This window comes from Hyperolius riggenbachi, chromosome 4, assembly GCF_040937935.1.
Source record: "Hyperolius riggenbachi isolate aHypRig1 chromosome 4, aHypRig1.pri, whole genome shotgun sequence".
Lineage (NCBI taxonomy): Eukaryota > Metazoa > Chordata > Amphibia > Anura > Hyperoliidae > Hyperolius > Hyperolius riggenbachi.
Genome location: NC_090649.1, coordinates 38,842,524 through 38,863,094, shown reverse-complemented (window position 1 = coordinate 38,863,094; position 20,571 = coordinate 38,842,524). Strand labels below are relative to the sequence as shown.

The following is a 20,571-nucleotide window of genomic DNA, read 5'->3' as shown; positions in this document are numbered from 1 at the left end:
TTTACAGGTTAGAATATTGTCCTGAAAATCCAATCAGAGTTGCAACAAGTGACACAGCAGTGCCCATCACTGTTGGCATTACCACCCATCCCTTTCTTAATGGAACTAGCAGTTCGTTATAATTCCTAAAGTACAGTGTGCTCAGATTTAGATCTGCGGTGCTCCCGCCTACAGTTGTCACCCTAGACATCTGCATGGTTTGCCTATGCCTAAAAACAGCCCTGCTCTAGACCATCTCATCATACCATGGTGCCCAATACTATCTATTTATTTCCTGCCTGTAATTTTTTTTCCCACCAGGTCATTTGATATTGAGGCCACCTTCCCCATGGAGTCCATGCTGACGGTGGCGGTCTATGACTGGGACTTGGTGGGAACTGATGACCTCATTGGAGAGACCAAGATTGATCTGGAGAACCGTTATTACAGCAAGCACAGGGCGACGTGCGGGATATCACAGACTTACGCCATGTACGTATGATGGCATTAATATTAGCCAGAGTCCTGCACAGCATTGACCATTTATTATTATTATTAATATTATTCATATATAAAGTGCCAACATATTCTGTGGCGCTGTACAAAGTAAGAAACAGACATTATGTACATATTAATACAGACAATGATGTAGTTCATCTGCATATAGGTGGTATTGAAACCCAAATGGGTTGATTAAGTTGCCAAGATCATGCATGTAGATGGAAAAGAGGAGTGGGCCAAGGACAGAGCCGTAAGGTACCCCCACAGACAACAGATTTGGAGAAGAGATCTTTTCTAAGTAAGAGAAAGTGAAAGACCTTCAAGAGAGATAGGAAAATATTCAGGAAAGAGCGAGGCCCTTTATGTCTACAGATTAATCACTTCACCTCCAAGGGTTTTTCCCCTTAAAAAAAACAGAGCAAGTTTCACCTGGCAGCGCTCCTTCCATTCATTCGCCTGTAACTGTATTACTATTTATCGCAACAAAACCATCCATATCTTGTTTTTTTGCCACCAATTAGGCTTTCTTTGGGGGGTATTTTTGCTAAGAATTATTTTATTCTAAAAGTATTTTATCAGGGAAAAGAAGAAAAAATGGAAAAAATTAATTATATCTCAGTTTTCTGCCATTATAGTTTCAAAAGAATACATGCTATCATAATTAAAACCCACACATTTTATTTGCCCATTTGTCCCGGTTATCGCAACGTTTAACATTTTTCCCTATTACACTGTATGACGCCAATATTTCATTTGGAAATAAAAGTGCATTTTTTTCAGTTTTGCGTCCATCCTTGATTACAAGCCAAAAATGTATAAAGTAATAGCAATATAACCTCTTGACATACATATTAAAAAAGTTCAGTCCCTAAGGTAACTATTTATGTATTTTTTTTAATTTGCTAACTATTGGGGAGTGTGGGAGGTTAGGGGTTAATTTAAAAAGTAAAAATAAGGTAAACATAAGTCTTTTATTGAAAAAGAAAAAGGCAGATGTAATTTTACTATTTGACCACAAGATGTACTCGCAGGTGTCTTCCGTATGTGTAGTATTACTATGCAAACAGGAAGCACTGTGTGGACGGACTTTGTGAATGGCGGCGCTGTCTCATAGACGGCTGTGGTCATTCACACGGGGACTTAGATCAATGAATGGAACCATACATTGATCTAGTGGATAATGAACGGCGGGGGTAACAAGCACGGGTGGGGGTGGGGGGGGGGGTGGGTGGTAACACGCAGCGGGGAGGGATGTGATAGCTACTCCCCTGCAAACAGTTATGGCATTTTTCAGGGACGTAGTTACTCATCCCAGGGGAAGGGATGTAGTTAAAGTAACCATTTAATGGTTCGTTATGCTACTTGTCAACAAAAACAGACATTTATTACTGTGAAGGTGTACCAACATACCATTGCAGCATAGAGATGGTGGGTGCTAGGTGGGACATGCCAGATGGCCGTTTCGCACAACAGCAGTGCTTCCTCTGAGGCTAAACCATTGAAAAAATGCAATAACGGATGTCAAAACTGTGCCAAACTCTCTGCACTTTTGCCTACATGTGTATACTTAATTAAAGGTGCACTATGACAAAAAACTGTAATATATAAAATACACATGTACGCATCTGTATATGGTGTACATTTGTCCCAGTGTAAAATGCACTGTAAATGACTTACTTTCTAGGTAGCTTTTACTTACAATAAGTGTTTTTAATCTGATAGTTCTGACCTCTTACTGGCAGGTTTTGAACTAATCCATCTCCTCATGGAGGATTCCCAGGGTTTTCTTTATTTTTGAAACCATTTACTGAACGGCAGTTGCTCATTCCATCTGCCAGAATAGTGTGCGAGTTAGTAGGCTGGCCGTCCGACATCTTTGTAGAGATCCTTGCCAGGAAATCCTTTTAAAGAGTAACTGTTGGGCATAAATTCAAAAATCATTTTTTTTCCTTTATCTAGTAAACAAGTAATAAGGATGCTAACCAGGCAATCCAAAAGTTAAAAATCACTCTTATTGGCATGCGCGGCGCTGAGCAAGATGGCCGCTTAGTCTGTGAGCTCCGCTGATCACCGGCCTGCAAACTGAGAACTCTGGCGCTTTTATCGAGAAAATAAATACCGGAGTGGTGGGATTGAGACCCCGAAAGCGTGGTGCAGCTGTATATGGGACCCAAAAGGAAGAGGAGACCGGAGAAAGCCAAGAAATTAGACGCCTACTTCCAGAGGCCTAATCAGCAAACTGACCCGCCCAAGATGGCGGCTCCCAAGTCTCCGCGCAGTGAGGAGCCCATCCCAGCGCCCGACTACATCACAAGGCAAGTGCTGGAAACATGCCTAGCAGACCTTCATGAGAAACTAACCACAACGGTCAAAGAGGCGGTCTCCGCAGCTGTGGCGGATCTACGTTCAGACATTGAAGTAGTCCTAACCCGCACCACGTCACTCGAGCAGTCGGTCGAGTCACTGGAGGAACGATGCTTACATCTCGAGGAGGAGAACTACAGGCTCTCGGACACCGTGGCTGAACTTCAGCGTTCCATCGAGGATCACGAGAACCGAGACCGAAGATCCAATCTCCGGGTAAGAGGGGTACCTGACACTGTTAAGCCTTCAGATATTAAAGCTTACTTAACAAGCCTCTGTACGGATATATCTCCGGACACTCCGCAAGAAATGTGGCGCTTTGATAGGGCCCATAGAGCAATAGGCCCGCGCCCTGAAGGAGCCCCTCTGTTAAGAGACATTATAGCAAAATTCCACTATTACGAGGCAAAAGAGATAATATCTGTTGCGACAAGAAACACGCCATCTTACGCATTTAAAGACCATGAGGTTCAAATCTTTAATGACATTTCTCCGGTAACTCTGGCAAAGAGAAGGAAGCTACGCCCGGTCACCACGCTATTAAGGGAAAAAGGAATCCAGTATAGATGGGGTTATCCCTTCAAGTTAATAGCCGTAAGAGATGGGGTTTACCACGCGATTTCATCCCCGGAAGACGCTCCAGATCTGCTTAAGGGTTTGGGCCTACGAATGCCAAAGCTACCCCCTCCAAGCTCACCAGCAAAGACCCGCTACCAAGGCGATACTCCACCACCTCGTCTTTCTCCCAAAAGCCCTGCCACTTGAGAGGTTCGATTCGAGACTATGTTTGTTACTATATGATGCCAGTCTTACTACCCATAATGAAAAGCTACAGGCATGGTTGGCTGGGACTCGCGGACAGGGAGGCCGCAAGGTGCTCGTATGTATCCCCCACAAGGATGTGCAGTGGGGCACATCCAAATGAGGACAAATTTGGTCCTTGTTCTGATCTTGGCTTTTCAGCCTATACCCTGGATTGAAAACATGAGTACGGTTATTATGCTTAATATGCCCAGGGATCCTTTCCCACTTTCAATAGCAGAATGTTTATTTTGGTTGTTTATTCTCTTACCTTTACTCTTCTTCCTTTTAAATTCTCTTTCCACCCTTTTTTCTTTCCTCTTCATCTTCTATGTACTTTTAAAGGCTGCCAGCCCAATCACTATTCTCTCTGATAGGGGGGGTCCAGGGGGACCACTGCAGACTGCAAAGCTAGATTATACTATGCATCAATGATTAAATTAGTTTCCCTAAATACAAAAGGGTTGAATTCAACTAGGAAACGTTATCTCGCCTTAAGAGATTTGAATAGAATTAATGCGGACATAGTCTTTTTGCAGGAAACAAGATTTTCCACTAAAAAACCTGGATATTTAAAGAATAAACACTATCCTACCTCATATTGTGCTAACGCAAAGGTAAAAAAGGCTGGTGTAGCTATTCTAATACATAACAGGTGTCCCATTCTGATTAAATCAGTCTGCAGTGATCCAGGTGGACGTTACCTCATTTTACAAGGTTCACTTCATGGACTAGATATTATTTTAGCTACTGTGTACGCCCCTAATGATCATCAGCTACAATTCTTAGGGAAGGTGTTTAAGAAAATAGAACAAATGGCCTGCCCTAATGTTATAATGGGTGGGGATTTCAATTTAATCTGTTTCCCAACAAGAGACCGTAGATCTGAGCATACCCCTTCAAATTTTCCCTCCATATGTCGAACATCTAGGGAATTCAGAACACTTCTGAAAAGCTTTGGATACTGTGACGCTTGGAGAGCTCTGCATGCAGATGAGTACGACTTCACTTTTTACTCTCACACGTCTTCTACATACACAAGAATCGATCACTTTTTTGTCTCCCCAGCCCTATTGAATTCAGTAATTTCCTCTGAAATAGGACCAATATCTTGGTCGGATCATGCTCCTTTAGAATTGGCCCTGAATCTTGCTAATAACCCCAAACTGCCTTCAGTTTGGAAATTGAATAACAGTCTACTGATAAATGAGGAAATTACTCAAGATATAATGGAAAGCATCCGAAATTATTTTGACCATAATACAGGCTCAGTGCCACGCTATTCCACTATATGGGAGGCCCATAAGGCCACAATTAGGGGAAAACTCATCTCAATTGCTACTTACAAGAAAAGGGAATCCCTAAAACAAATAAATGATCTCCTCCAACAAATAACCTCACTTGAAGAATCCCACAAGATTTCCCCAACAAAGAATATCTTAACCCAATTAAATATAGTACGTAAAAAATTATCCGATTTACAATACGCTAATGTGGAAAAAGCATTATTTTTTACTAAGCAACTCTTTTATGAGAAGGGAAATAGAGCCCACACCATATTGGCAAAAAAATTAAGAGACATAAAAACACGCAATGCAGTATTATCACTAAAGGATAAAAAAGGGGTACTACAACATGATCTTGCCAAGATATCCACCATATTCAGAGAATACTTTTTGGAAGTATACAATCTGAGTGATAATCCCTTCCCTTCTAGGTCTGATATAGGAAATTATTTACGCTCCTGTAATCTCCCCACCCTCTCTTTAGATCACTTAAATATTTTAAACGCTCAGATACAAGCAGAAGAAGTGAATGAAGTGCTGAAACATGCCAAACCACATAAAGCCCCGGGCCCTGACGGGTTTACTATGGCCTATTATAAAAAATTTAGAGATCTATTGACCCCTAAATTGGTTATCTTATTCAATAGTTTCATGGGATTGGATCCTATACCTGACTCTATGCTTAAATCCCATATGGTGGTCATTCCAAAGCCTGACAGAGACCCATTGGATGTCAAAAACTACAGGCCAATTTCCTTATTAAATACAGACCTGAAGATTTTTACCAAGGTTTTGGCTAATAGACTGACTCCAATTCTCCCCTCATTAATAAACAAGGACCAAGTAGGGTTTATGACAGGACGTTACGCGGGCGACAACATCCGCCGTACTATAGATTTAGTGGATCACATCAATCACTATAAGATACCTTCTATTTTATTAAGTTTAGACGCGGAAAAGGCCTTTGATAGGCTAAGTTGGCCATTCTTGTTTCAAACACTAAAGATAATGGGCTTTGGGGGAATATTTATAACTGTACTCCAGAAATTGTATTCCAATCCCAAAGTAGCGTTGAAAATCCCATTCACAGACCCCCACAAATTTTTTGCAATTTCTAATGGTACACGTCAGGGCTGCCCCTTGTCCCCACTATTGTTTGCTCTTTCTATAGAACCTTTAGCAGCTAGAATAAGGGGCAGTCCTGACATACAAGGGGTACAGGTGGGGAAATCGGAGTATAAGCTATCTCTTTTTGCTGATGATGTACTCTTGTCCATTACTAATCCCCATGTCTCTTTACCTAATCTGCATGCGGAGCTCTCGGAGTTTGGCAGGTTCTCTAACTATAAAATAAATGGGAAAAAGTCAGAAGCCCTTTCATTTTATCTAACAAACCAAGCATTGGAGGGACTGCAGTCGAGGTTTCCATACAGATGGCAAAAGGAAACATTGAAGTATTTAGGAATACATATATGTAAGAACTCAGCTAAACTCTTACATCATAATGTAACCCCACTGATATCTAGAATTATGAAAGATCTAACCAAATGGGACGAATACAACATATCATGGATAGGCCGGATGGCAGCGTTCAAAATGAACTCTCTACCCAAATTAGTATATATTTTTTCCTCCATTCCTGTATGGATGCCTCGCTCTCATATCCTTCCCTTGCAGAAAGCATTAATGCGCTTTATCTGGCATAGAAAGCCCCCTAGGATATCCAAATCAGTCCTTACACTACAAAGACAGTTTGGTGGTTTGTCAGTACCTAATCTATATAACTATTATGTAGCAAGCCAAGTCAGGCAGATGATTGCATGGTATGAGAGGTCCCCTCATGCCCGTTGGACCCAGATTGAATTCTCCTTATTACAGCCTATCCATCCTAGTGCCTGTTTGTGGGGGCCGGACTCGATCCCGCGGGAGATTAGCTCTGTTTACACTTCTATTAGATCTAATCTAAAGCTTTGGTCAGTTTTGGGCAAGCGTTACGTGCTGCTCTCCCCGGGGTCGAGCCTTATTCCCATATTTGACAATCCCGTTTTTGCTCCAGGCCTCAATTGTGCTCCTTCATCAGTTTGGGCCCAGAGGAATATTAGGTTTGTCTCAGATTTATTAGACCCCTTTACCGGGAAATTATATACATTTGAAACTCTCATAGAGAGAATATCTCTTAAAAGCTCACACTATCTGCAATATTTGCAAATTAGACACTTTATCCTATCTATATCCCCATCCTTGGAATTTCCCAGGAAAACAGAATTTGAGGCTATTTGGGAATCTGGCCCTTTACAAACAGGCTTAATCTCATCCCTTTATATGTGGTTCAACTCTTCGGAACGTATCACTCCAAACTATCAACACAAATATATGCTCTATTGGGAGGAAGTTCTAGATACAACTATGGACTTAAAATCATGGTCAAAGCTATGGCTCAATGCAACAAAAACGTCTATATGCGTCATCACAAAAGAAAATATCTACAAAATTCTATTCCTCTGGTATAACACTCCATCAAGACTCCATAAATGGATACCAGCAATCCCATCAACATGCTGGAGAAACTGTGGAAATGAGGGCACAATACATCATATATTCTGGCTTTGTCCAACTATCCAACAATTTTGGCTAGAAGTCATTCATCTGATACAACAAAAAACTGACATCACTGTCCCCATGGACCCTTGGATCTGTGTCCTAGCCAAACCATTGCCCCATCTGAAAGGCCCCAGGCAGAAACTTATCAACCACTTCTTAACAGCTGCTAGATGTACTATCTCTAAGCACTGGAAAGATCCTAATAAGCCTTCAATTACGGAAGTTCTAAACAAAGTAAAGTATATATATAAAATAGAGCATTTAACAGCTGTACTGCAAGACAAAATACATATATTTGATAAAGTGTGGAATTCTATTGTATTATAGTTAGCCAAGTTGTCTATGGGGATAAGTATTGTGACACGTTGGGCTGGCAGCCATCATCCTTTCTTCTCTTTCTTCTTTCTCTCTTTTCTCTCTTCTTCTCCTCCTTTCTCTGATCCTCTTCTCTCTTTCTATACCAATTCTGTCTCCTTCTCTCAAATATGGCGGAGGGACAAATTAGCCCCCTCCAGTTTTGACCTGCAATACCTACTGTGCAGATAGCGGTAACTTAGTGCTTTTATTTATATTTTAAATAGGTTATTATTCCACTGGAAATGGGATGATACAATAGTAGGAATGTGAGCCATGTTTAATATGTGAAAAGTGACTTTATTTTTGATAATATAAAGATTTCTCCCATTGGGAATAATATGTTTTGTACAAACTTTAACCTTTCACAGATGGTATTGTATGCATGTGATAATCTTTGAAAAATAAAAAATTTTGAATACAAAAAAAAAAATCACTCTTATTTTTTCTTCTCTATAAAACATCATTCCCCAGTTTCCCTGGTTCTTATTTGATACATCTGCCACACAAATTACGTTGCAGGGCATGCTGTTTTTTTTTTCCTTCTTTCTATCTCCTCAGACTTAACTAATGCAGCCTGATTGGCTGAAGCCTTTTTCCCTCCTGTTTTTCCCTCCCACATCTCTGTTCCTCTCTGATTGGCCAATATTTTTCAATGCACTTTCTACTGCAGACCTGGTTGGGAATGTCTGAAGACTGGGAGGAGGGCGGCCAATGCAAACACAGACAGAGTAAGGGAGGAAATTATGTCAGTATTGGCTTCAAGATAGACACAGAAAAAATGGAAATACTTAAGAAGGATTTTCTCTTTTTTTACTATAGAAAAATCACTAAAATCAAAATGTGGACAGTGCAATACATATGTTATGTAAGTAAAGCAAGTATTTATCTACTTATATATGTGGGTTTTTTTCTGAGATAGTATGGCTGACAGCTCCACTTTAAAGTGTACCTGTAGAGAAAAAAGTCCCTCTATGGGTAATCACTTTGGGAGTAGTAAGCTCTGGATCCCGGAGAGGCTTCCTCTGTTCTCCTCCACAGCCCTTCCAGTGCTGGGACCCCCGAAAAGTTGCTCATCAGCAGGTCAAGCATCTGCACTAGCTCGGACCCACTCAGGTGCCTTCGGTAAAAGCTGAACTTGATCACGTCCATGCTCTGCGCATGTGCAAGTTCTTTGTATGTTCTTTGTATGTTTTTGAATTTCATACTCTATCTATCATAGTGTCCTTTTACTTATTTTCATTCTCATGTAATGCTATACTAGGTCTTTACTTAATCATTTCTGCCGCCCGGACGTGAAGCTCACGTCTGGGCGGCTGCTCTGCTGTGGTGCCGGGCTTTGGGCGTGCCCCCGGTAGCCCTGGGATCAGTGAACGGAAGCATTGTTCCAGATCACCGATCCGTGTCCCCAGCAGAAAAACCGAAGCGCTCTTACTAGAGGCTTCAGTCTTTCTGCACTTAAAAATTTCCGCGTCCCCCCTTTTGCTTCCGCTTATCAAGAAGCACAAGGAGAGAAAAAAAAAGTGAAGGTGGCCAAATAGTAAAACTACATCTACATATTTTTTACAATACAATTTACACGTATAATAACATTAAAAATTAACTGTTTATTTCCCACACCAAAATATTACCCAAATAAAATTTTTATTGGAAAAAAAAATTACAAAAAAAAAACAAAAAAAACAACAAATAGTTACCTAAGGGTCTGAACTTTTTAAATATGCATTTGAAGGGGGTATACTACGAATGTTTTTTAAAAGCTTGTAAATAGTGATGGACGCAAAACGGAAATGCACCTTTATTTCCAAATGAAATATTGGCGCCATACATTGTGATAGGGACAAAATTTTTATGGTGTCATAACCGAGACAAACGGGCAAATAAAATACATAGGTTTTAATTATGTTTGCGTGGATTATTTTAAAGCTATAATGGCCGAGAAATAATGAATTGTTTCCATTTTTTTCTTATTAATCCTGTTAAAATGCATTTATAAAAAAATAATTCTTAGCAAAATGTACCACCCAAAGAAAGCCTAATTAGTGGCGGAAAAAAGAATATATAAAACAATAAATTGTGATAAGTAGTGATAAAGTTATTAGTGAATGAATGGGAGGTGAAAATTGCTCTGATGCATAAGGTGAAAAATCCCGCGGCCTGAAATGGTCGATAGACCGACCAGTGTGCATATCTGCATTCTGCAGCCACTTCTCGGCCTCAGAAACTGAATTATGAATAGGGAAGGTTATATTTAGAGCTGTGAACGGCTCTGCCACGAGAAGCTGAAGAATGTCAGAGGGGTTCTTTAAGTTGTGATGTCATCTTTGCAGACACGGCTACAACATGTGGCGAGACCCCATGAAGCCCACCCAGATCTTGTCCAAACTCTGCAAGGATGGGAAAATTGATGGCCCACATTACGGCCCTGGTGGACGAGTCAAAGTGCTGAACCGGGTCTTCACTGGGCCCACCGAGATGGAAGATGAAAATGGTGAGGAGCGTTCTTTAATATCTGTCCTACTGATAAATAGCTGCATTTACAGCAGAATCTCGTCTTCTTCCACCAGTATTATTCCACAATGTATATGTTTTTAACATAAGTACTTCACATCTGCCCAAGATCTGCCCCTGATTAATAATGTAAATAGAAATGTTACTGACTCCACCCCTGAGGAGCGATTGGACCGCCCTCGGTACCTGTTTACATACTCATCTCCTGCACATCAGCCTGTTTACTGTATACCAAAAATCACTCCCAGGAGTAGAAAAGGACAGCGCTCCACAGCAATATAAATAGTATAAAGTTAGCACCAATGTCACCAGTTTTATATTGGGGATCCGCAGACTTCAACCGAGTACACACACTCCATGGAGTCACACGTCCTAATCCAGCGTGACTCCATGCCCCTGATGAGTCGAATGACGAAACGCGTAGGGCGGAGCTAGGAGTCACGCAGGACGGAAGGGGGAATTGATCAGAGCGGGGACTGTGGCGTGCAGCGGAGATCCGACCGCGGCGGTGCTGGCACACATAGAGAAGCGCTTGTTTGATCTTCAATCTGGTACGCAGATCTTTTAAGCATTTTTAGTAATAAATCTTAAAGTTTTTTTACACTATGCGAGTTCCGCTTTGTGTTTGAAGGTGATTACTGTTGCTGTTGCTGCCCAGGAAGGAGGGCTGTTATGCATAAAACTCAAGAAACAATCTGGTGAGTGAGACTCACAGAGGGGGCATAAAGATCCCCCTTGCTTTCCTATAGTCCTGGGTGGAGGCCTTTATTTGCACAAACTACTGAAGTGAATCACGTGGTGGTTCTCATGAGGCAGTATTGCACTATTTCCTGCTTGTTTTACAGGGAAATCCTAGGCTCCTGTTAGGAGGGCAGGATTGTGATCGCAACTTCGTTTGGTGGACTGTTTACTGTATACACTGTATACCAGCTACAGTATATTTTCTCTAATTTTTTTATCAGGCCTTCCCCTGAACTCCCATGCTGCTCATCTCTTTGTGAATGCTTTGCTCACATATCTGTGATGTACAGTCAGGTCTGACCAGCATTCTATCACTTCTGGATGAAAGTTTTCACGCATGATGTTCATTGTGCACTGCTTGAAGGAATTTTGGCAATAGGGGGTATTTGTAAAGAGTAGGCAGCCTGGGAGTCCTTATGATTTCTGAAGGTAGCAAAATCTGCGGAGCATGAAATGTGGGTGCCCAGCGGCTAATGGACAGTTTGGACGCCCCATAGACGCTAATGCAAATATTGTCTATAAGGTGCCCAAAGCAGAAAATTGGGTGCGTGATAATTATCATTTAAAAAATTACAATGTTATAGTTTTTTAAATCTTTCATCGTTTTGAAAATGAGAACGTTATAGTTTTTGTCATTTTAATGTTAAGTATTTAGAAATTACTCATTATTGAAAGTTATCATTTTGAAATGTATAATTTTCAATATAAGGTCAAGGAGGGGGTTTTAGGGTTAGTCCTCAGGAAGGTGGGTTTTAGGGTTAAGTGTCAGGAAGGGGGGTTTTAGGGTTAGGTGTCAGGAAGGGGGGTTTAGGATTAGGTGTCAGAAAAGGAGTTTTACGGTTAGGCATCAGGAAGGGGGGTTTAGGGTTAGGTGTCAGGAAGGGGGGTTTAGGATTAGGTGTCAGAAAAGGAGTTTTACGGTTAGGCATCAGGAAGGGGGGTTTAGGGTTAGGCGTCAGGAAGGGGGGTTTACGGTTAGGTGTCAGGAAGGGGGGTTTTAGGGTTAGGTGTCAGGAAGGGGGGTTTAGGGTTAGGCGTCAGGAAGGGGGGTTTACGGTTAGGTGTCAGGAAGGGGGGTTTTAGCATTAGGTGTCAGGAAGGGGGGTTTAGGGTTAGGTGTCAGGAAGGGGGGTTTAGGGTTAGGTGTCAGGAAGGGGGGTTTAGGGTTAGGTGTCAGGAAGGGGGGTTTAGGATTAGGTGTCAGAAAAGGAGTTTTAGGGTTAGGCATCAGGAAGGGGGGTTTGGGGTTAGGCATCAGGAAGGGGTGTTTAGGGTTAGGCATCAGGAAGGGGGGTTTAGGGTTAGGCGTCAGGAAGGGGGGTTTAGGGTTAGGTGTCAGAAAAAGAGTTTTAAGGTTAAGCGTCAGGAAGGGGGGTTTAGGGTTAGGTGTCAGGAAAGGGGGTTTAGGGTTAGATGTCAGGAAGAGGGGTTTAGGTATAGGTGTCAGGAAGGGGGGTTTAGGATTAGGTGTCAGAAAAGGAGTTTTAGGGTTAGGCATCAGGAAGGGGGGTTTAGGGTTAGGCATCAGGAAGGGGTGTTTAGGGTTAGGCATCAGGAAGGGGGGTTTAGGGTTAGGCGTCAGGAAGGGGGGTGTAGGGTTAGGTGTCAGAAAAAGAGTTTTAAGGTTAAGCGTCAGGAAGGGGGGTTTAGGGTTAGGTGTCAGGAAGGGGGGTTTAGGGTTAGATGTCAGGAAGAGGGGTTTAGGTATAGGTGTCAGGAAGGGGGGTTTAGGATTAGGTGTCAGAAAAGGAGTTTTAGGGTTAGGCATTAGGCAGGGGGGGTTAGGGTTAGGCATCAGGAAGGGGGGTTTAGGGTTAGGCATCAGGAAGGGGGGTTTAGGGTTAGGCGTCAGGAAGGGGGGTTTAGGGTTAGGCATCAGGAAGGAGAGTATTAGGGTTAGGCATCAGGAAGGGGGGTTTCAGGGTAAGGCGTCAGGAATGAGGGTTTTATGATTAGGTGTCAGAAAGGGATGTTTTAGGGTTAGATGTCAGGAAGAGGGAAGGATTCTGTGTGAGAGTAGGGTTAGGTCAAGTTGTAGTATTATTATTATTATTATTGATTTGTAAAGCGCCAACATATTCCGTGGCGCTGTACAAAGTAAGAAACAAACATGGGGTACATAATACAGACAATGGTGTACACTAATATTATATACAAGATACATAATTAGTGACAAAATACAAAAAAATGATAAAAATACAACATACAGAATTGGTAATGACAGTAATAAAAGTAACATGATAAATAAAATGTATAATGATTTCCAAGACACAAAAGGGGGAGAGAGCCCTGCCCTTGCAAGCTTACAATCTAAAGGGGGGGAACAAGAGGAGGGGTAGTAAAATATTGTTTACATATACTGATATTTTATTACGATAATTTACACTTTAAAAACGAAGAATATCGGTAGATATTAATGATAATTTTATTAACGAAATTAACGTCCATTTTTCCTCACGCCCCTATTTCATGCACACAAATCAGCAATGTATTGTAATTGCATTATTGATTAGGAAGATATTTGGGGTCCATAATCCGGACATATATTTTCCCTTACAAGAGAGGGAGTTGTGTTGTTAAGATGTCTGTCTCTGTTGTACTCCCAGGTCAGAAGAAGCAGACAGATGAACATCTAGCGCTCTCAGTTCTCCATCACTGGGAGGAGATACCGCGAGTCGGGTGTAGGTTGGTTCCTGAACACGTAGAGACACGACCTCTGTTAAATCCAGACAAGCCAGGAATTGAACAGGTAAAATAAATGCTAACCACACTTCCCATTTGCCATCACCATACGGGTGTACAGTAATCATATTGCCAATATCACATGACTAGAGGCACTTACAGTTGGCCAATAAGAGCAGCTTAGCCAGAAAGGAAGGGGCGGGTACAATTTAAGGCTCAAGTATGAGTCTCATTCCAGGACAGAAGGGACCCCACGCTGTTTGTTTTCTAAAAATGTATAAAATGTGTAAACAGTATTTGGTTTGTACCACAGCAAAATTTCATTTTACCCAGTTTAAAAAAACATTTAAACTGGGTAAAATGAGTTTATTTGAACTATGTAACGTTGATTTTCTCAAAAACCACAATGTCTTTTTGAAAAAAAATGACTTAACCCCACTATTCCCCCTAAAACACCCACCTAGAAAAATGGTGATGGTAGAATGTATGGGGGCTTTGCAGCAATGACGTGCAGAGGAACCCATGGGTCTCAGATGCATAAACGTTTGTGGGGAGTCACAGACAATGGTATAGAGCAGTGATGGCTAATCTTGGCACTCCAGCCGTGACAAAACTACAAATCCCATCATGCCGCTGCCTCCCCAAGTTATGCTTAGAGCCGTCAGAGTATTGCAATGTCTCATTGGACTGGTAGTTTCACCACAGCTGGAGTGCCAAGGTTAGCCATCACTGGTATAGAGGTACGTCAATCCAAAGTACTTCAACTGCAGATACATGATTCCAGTCCGGATTCAACCCTTAAAGTGGGAGCTATGCTCCAAGCTTTAAACTTTACTGATTGCGGTGACTAGTCATTATGCTGTATCACTTCAGTCAATAACGTTTAAAGCTTGGAAAGCTCCAATCATGTATCAAAAATCAAAATGCAGAACTCCGAAGAATACGATTGGTCATCCCTATAACGGTGACGCAGCCATGTTGCTCATCAGATCAGTTTCTGAACTATCGTCTCACCAAGGACTAGAGGCATGTCTGCTGTACAAGTCCCTGACTACTCCAGTCTTCTTCTTACAGGGTCGTATAGAGATGTGGGTGGACATGTTCCCCATGGACATGCCAGCGCCTGGTCCAGCCATAGATATCTCTCCAAGGAAACCAAAAAGGTACAAGATAAAATTTCACGCTTTGGTTAAAAATGTCCATTTGGCTTTTCTAACTCTTTTTAAATGGAGTCATATGGTAATGATGACATAGGCTATAAGTATAAGCAAGCACAGTTTGGTGAGAAGTGAAACCGTACCCACACATATCTGAGATGGGGGACACGGCAGGGAGGGTTTATTTACCAGTGTGATGTCATCTTACTACAGGCCTCCACACTGCACTCCATCCTCCCTGTACTTCCTCCTTCACATGAGAAGTTCCGGCTATGCAGCAGGAAGTGTCGGTGGATGGAGTGCAGTGTGGAGGACCGGTAAGAGGATGTTACACAAGTAAATTAACACTCCCTGCCGCAGCCCACATTTTGGACACCAGTGGGTACAGTTTTACTTCTTGGGAAACCATGCCTAATCTACTGTTCTGCTCTTAAAGAGTCATTTAAGTGAAAAAAAAAAACTGTTTAAAGCGGATCCGAGATGAAAAACTAACTATGACAAGTAGCTTGTCTATATATCTTATCTTATCTAAAGTTTAGATAGTTTACACAGCATATCTAGCTGCAAACAGCTTCAAAAGTTTATGATTATTTATTCCTGTGATTATAATGAGTGCAGCCATGTTCCATTTGTCACATTGTCACAGGCTGAGGGCTGGAGATGCTATCAGCTTTCCTGTGTGGAAATTCAGTCCCCTCTCCTCCTCCCTCCTCCCCACTGCCTCTGAGATCTCTGGCTAGAGACCTCCTCCTCTTCCGACCCAGACTGAGCTCCCATAAGCCCTTGCTACAGTGCCAAGGCACAAAAGGAGTTGTGGGCGAGGCTTGTTTAGTTTATAGGGAATTAGAGTATTAAAACAAAACAAAAAAAGTATTTGGCTTGAGGAATGCCCTATAAACTATATGAAAGGAACACAATTATTCAATGAGCAAAAGTTTATCTCGGATCCACTTTAACTTACCGAAGGCTTCTTGCAGCTGCCTGCGGTCATCTTGTGCCCACATCGTCCTTCCGCTACCCTTTAGCGAGCAGTGGTGGACCCCCTCAAAGCTGGCCAGTCACGACCAGTCTGAGACTATTGCCTACGCGCGGTCCCGAGCCGTGTGCACCCTTATCATGCAGAACGATCCCGTGCATGTTGTCGTGATGAGGAGGCTCATAGCTGACCAGCATTAAGGGAGTCACCGCTGCTGGTTGGAGGGTCGCAGAAGGTTGGCGCGGGCACAGAATGACTGCAGGGGGCTGCAAGAAGGTAAGTTAATATGCTTCTTTTGTTTTTGTTTTTTTAGTTTAGATTTCCTTTAAATGACCACTACAGCTTCAATTCACTAAGATACTAAGAAAAAATTTCCTTATTGTATTTTGACCCTTTTTTTTTTCCAAATTCACTAAGATTTTTACACATGCGGTAATAGTTTGGTAATTTAACGAAACACTGCATAACAATTCACTAAGATTTTTACCTTGTGCGGTATTTAATTTGGTGTTTTAAGGAATCATGTGGTATTTAATTTGGTATTTGGTAGATTATTGGAGTGCTTGGAAAATGGATGAAAGATAAAATCGCATTTATATTGTATTATACCATCAAGTAAAGTGCAGGTCCAAGCTGCATAAAATAAAATTTGCATCAGGTCAAAACCATTAGTATATTATTAACTACCGGTAGTTTTAATTCCATATCGTTACATAGCTAGATTGGTTAAAAAAAAAAAAAAATATTCATGAAGTCCAACCAGAAAAAAAAATAAGCATTAGGTACCTTTCTCTCCTGCACCCTCACATATCCCTGATGGAAGGAGGCAAAAAACCCTTACAAGGCTTGGGCTAATTAAGTGGAAAAAAATTCCTTCCCAACTCCATGTGGCAGTCCAGGCCTGGATTTACATCACAGGAGCCTATAGGCACACATGTCCTGGCACCCTGGACTTTGCCCTACAAACCCCTGCTGAACCGCAACACAAGTGTGCTGGCTGTCCCAGCTGTCACTTCTCTCTTACTTCCCTTGCCCATCATAGGTAGCTACAGGTGCCCCCTTGTATTAAGTAGCCAGAAGTACCCTCAGTGTTATGTAGCTAGTGGTGCTCCCGACTGGAGGGAGATCTGTCAGTGGAATGCCTGAGATGAGGGTGAGTAATCTCTCATTTACACTCTGCTCAGGACTCTGCATAGGGATGGAAGGAGGCATTACTGAATGGGAGAAAGCTGCCTTTACATCATCAGGCGCCTGTAGGCACTTGCCTACAGTGCCTTATGGTAAACCCGGCCCTGTGGTAATCAGATAAAATGCCTAAATGAGCTTTGCTGGGAACTAGCTAGTAATCATAGCAGCAGATGTCCTTCAGTGGAAAACTCTTTAAAAAAAAAACTATTTAAAATGCATATATAGCGTTTGTCATAACTACTTCCTGTAGTTAAATATTTCACATTTTTACAACTTTTACTGTAAATAAACCCTTCCTAAATGGATGGCAAAACCTTTTTTCCTCCATACGCAGGTCATGTCCCTTTGTCTTCTGTACAAGCCTAGGGACAAAAAGCTCATCTGCAAAACTTTTGTATTGCCCTCTGATGTATTTATACATGTTAATAAGGTCACCACTTACACCCTAGTGTAATAGTTAAGGGCTCTGCCTCTGACACAGGAAATCAGGAATCGTGGTTCTTCCTGTTCAGTAAGCCAGCACCTATTCAGTAAGAAGATCTTGGGCAAGACTCCCTAACACTGCTACTGCCTATAAAGCGCACCCTAGTGGTTGAGTCCGCCAGGAGAAAAGTGTGATATAAATGTTTTTTGTCTTGTCTTTTTTCCAAGCAAAATAAACCCAGTTTGTCCAATAATGTCTACATAATATTAGTGTTAAATGATGGAAATGCGTTTTTATTATTAACGTTCTTATTTTCCCTGGAGAGTTAAATTAGTTTTCCCCTTTTCTTTGCTCCGTTTCCTCCCTTCTATGACTTTTGGAATGGCTGTTGGCTGATTGTTAATTCCCAACAGATCCAGGCTGGAGATACCGAACATCTCACTCGGTTTAATCTATGTGATTTGTGCTCTAATCTAAATATTGTTCTAATCTTTGTGATTTGTTGAGACATTTACTGCACACGTTGGCAGCTTACCTCACTAGTCAGTCATTTCAGTTTTCCATAACAGAAGGGTCCTTTTACACTGGCACTTCACACAATATTCGATAAAATAAAGTTTTCTGCTTTACCGCATGTGGTTGTGCTTAGTGAATTGAACCCTTTGTTCAAAAATAAAAATCTTTTTATTTTAATATTGGATCATTTTATTACCATTCCCAGCAACAAATGTATGATTGTCCTTTTGTAACAGATGTGAGTATTAAAATCATCCTGTATATATATATATATATATATTTCTGTGTAAGTAAAAAATGTCAGGCCTGGAGAAAGGGAAGAATCTGGGTCTTTAGAGCTGTTGTGTACTTAAAGAGAATCTGTACTCTAATATTCTTACAATAAAAAGCATACCATTCTATTGCTTATTTTCTCCTGTGCCCCTCTGTGCTGTTTCTGCCACTCTCTGCTGCAATCCTGGCTTGTAATTAACAGTTTTAGGCAGTGTTTACAAACAAACTAACCAGCTTCTAATAGGCTCAGCTAAGCATAGTGTGTGAGTCATTCATAGTATGCAGGGGGCCTGCAGAGGGTGTGTATCGCTTCTACCAATCACAAGCAGCCCTGCACATTCCACACAATCAAGCTTTAGCCCGACAAACAGGACAGAGGAAAGATACATTGATTTATTACAGAGACAGTGCAGTTAGGAAAGACTGCAGTAAGCCAGAGCAGATTAGAACAGGCATAGGAACTTATAGGATAGAAGAACTAAGGCTGAAACATTTGTTACAGAGTCTCTTTAAGATGCCACATTTGGGTTACACAGCAGTTCTAAGGCTGGATTCATACTTAGATGTATTGCGTTGGGTTCAGGGACGGATTTCTGGGAAGGCCACCAAGGCCGGGCCTTGGGCGGCAGCTGGCCAAGGGGCGGCTGGACATGGAAGAGGGATTGCTGCATATGAAAGAGGCTGCAAATGGAATACAAAGGTTGTGCTGGAAAACATAGCTACCTCTCCTCTCTCCTTAGGAGATTGCTGCTAGAGCTCCAGGCTCACTGTCATGTGACCTCGGGAGCCTGGAGATTGCAGCTAGAGCTCCAAGCTCACTGTCATGTGACCTCGGTGAGCCTGGAGATTGCTGCTAGAGCTCCAGGCTCACTGTCATGTGACCTCGGAGAGCCTGGAGATTGCTGCTAGAGCTCCAGGCTCACTGTTATGTGACCTCGGAGAGCCTGGAGATTGCTGCTAGAGCTCCAGGCTCACGGTCATGTGACCTCGGAGAGCCTGGAGATTGCTGCTAGAGCTCCACAATGAAGAGGTAGCTATGGTTACAGGTATGCTCCCAGTGTGTACTCTGCATAGGGGGCCCTGACTCCCCACTTTTAGCCCCAAATTTTGGTATGAGGTAATAGTTATCCACAGTGATATACAGTATTCATGACTTACCTATACTCGAGGAAAACTGTTGAGCATGTTGTAGTTCCCTTTCTGAAATCAATTGCAGTTGAAAACCCTTTTGCACGGTGTAACAATAGTGCCAAAAGGAGTGCCCAGCATCTGTTTATAGAAGGACTGGAGGAGAAACTTCATGACAGAACAATGACTGGATGGAGTACAGAAAGTCTGAAGAGGGCGGGGCAATGACTGCTCACTCTCTCAGCATCCGAGAGCTCCCAGTAACAGGCTTGTTCTGTATTCTCTCCTCATGAATGTCCACGTACAGCAGCGCCTCAGAGGAGCAACACGACAGTCTGTTATCCTCTATAGAAATCTTGCATTTTGATATTTATATTTCACAACAGTTCAGGAGTCCTTGAAATCTTCCTGTAAAATTTCTAAACCAAGCAAGTCAGCCCTTGGACCTTCTGAAATATCATGAATTATTTAGAGCCAGTGTCGAGAGCAGATTACTACAAGCTGACACCTACTTCTCATCATGAGACAAAATACAAAAGAACTCAGCCTTCTACTACATACTTGAAGGCTACTCCTGTGACCACCTCAATTTTTTGCTTCAAATATAATGTTGACATTTCCACATGATTCCTCATCTATTGAGCATTAGGATGGGTTCTTTGTGGGTTGGTTGATCAGAAACCAACCTGCATGCATCCAGAAAGTGTCCTAATGGTAAGCAGACTTCACAGGCCCAATAATAATAATAATAGTAATAATATTAGCATTAATAACTCCTTTTTTTTGGGGGGGGGGGGGGGGGATAGAAAGGTTCAGATTTTGTTTAGGCCAGCATTTCCCAAACATGACATCAATCCCGACCAAGAGTGCATGGTTGCAGGTAACATCACATGTATGAACACTTGTAAGTACAGTATGTCAGCAGGGAGGTTTAGCTACTTGAGATCCTCATGTGTAGCAGTATGTTTAAAGAATCATGTGATCAGTTTCATCAGGTGACAGAGCTGAACATCTCTGATTTGCTCACAACCATGACACATGATCTTGATCACAACTCAGAGGCTTTCAAATGTGTCACCTGATTACACT

At 41.9% G+C, this 20,571-nt stretch overlaps 1 protein-coding gene across 17 annotated transcripts in view; it reads left to right on the top strand.

Annotated features, from left to right (window-relative positions):
- Positions 1 to 20,571, top strand: part of OTOF (otoferlin) — a 500,418-nt gene that overhangs the window by 442,239 nt on the left and 37,608 nt on the right. For all 17 annotated transcript variants that reach the window (XM_068279952.1, XM_068279942.1, XM_068279943.1 and 14 more), the window contains 4 exons: positions 301 to 471; positions 10,217 to 10,377; positions 13,745 to 13,887; positions 14,895 to 14,983. In XM_068279952.1, coding sequence (XP_068136053.1) covers positions 301 to 471; positions 10,217 to 10,377; positions 13,745 to 13,887; positions 14,895 to 14,983 — 564 coding nt within the window. The remainder of the gene's footprint in view (positions 1 to 300; positions 472 to 10,216; positions 10,378 to 13,744; positions 13,888 to 14,894; positions 14,984 to 20,571) is intronic.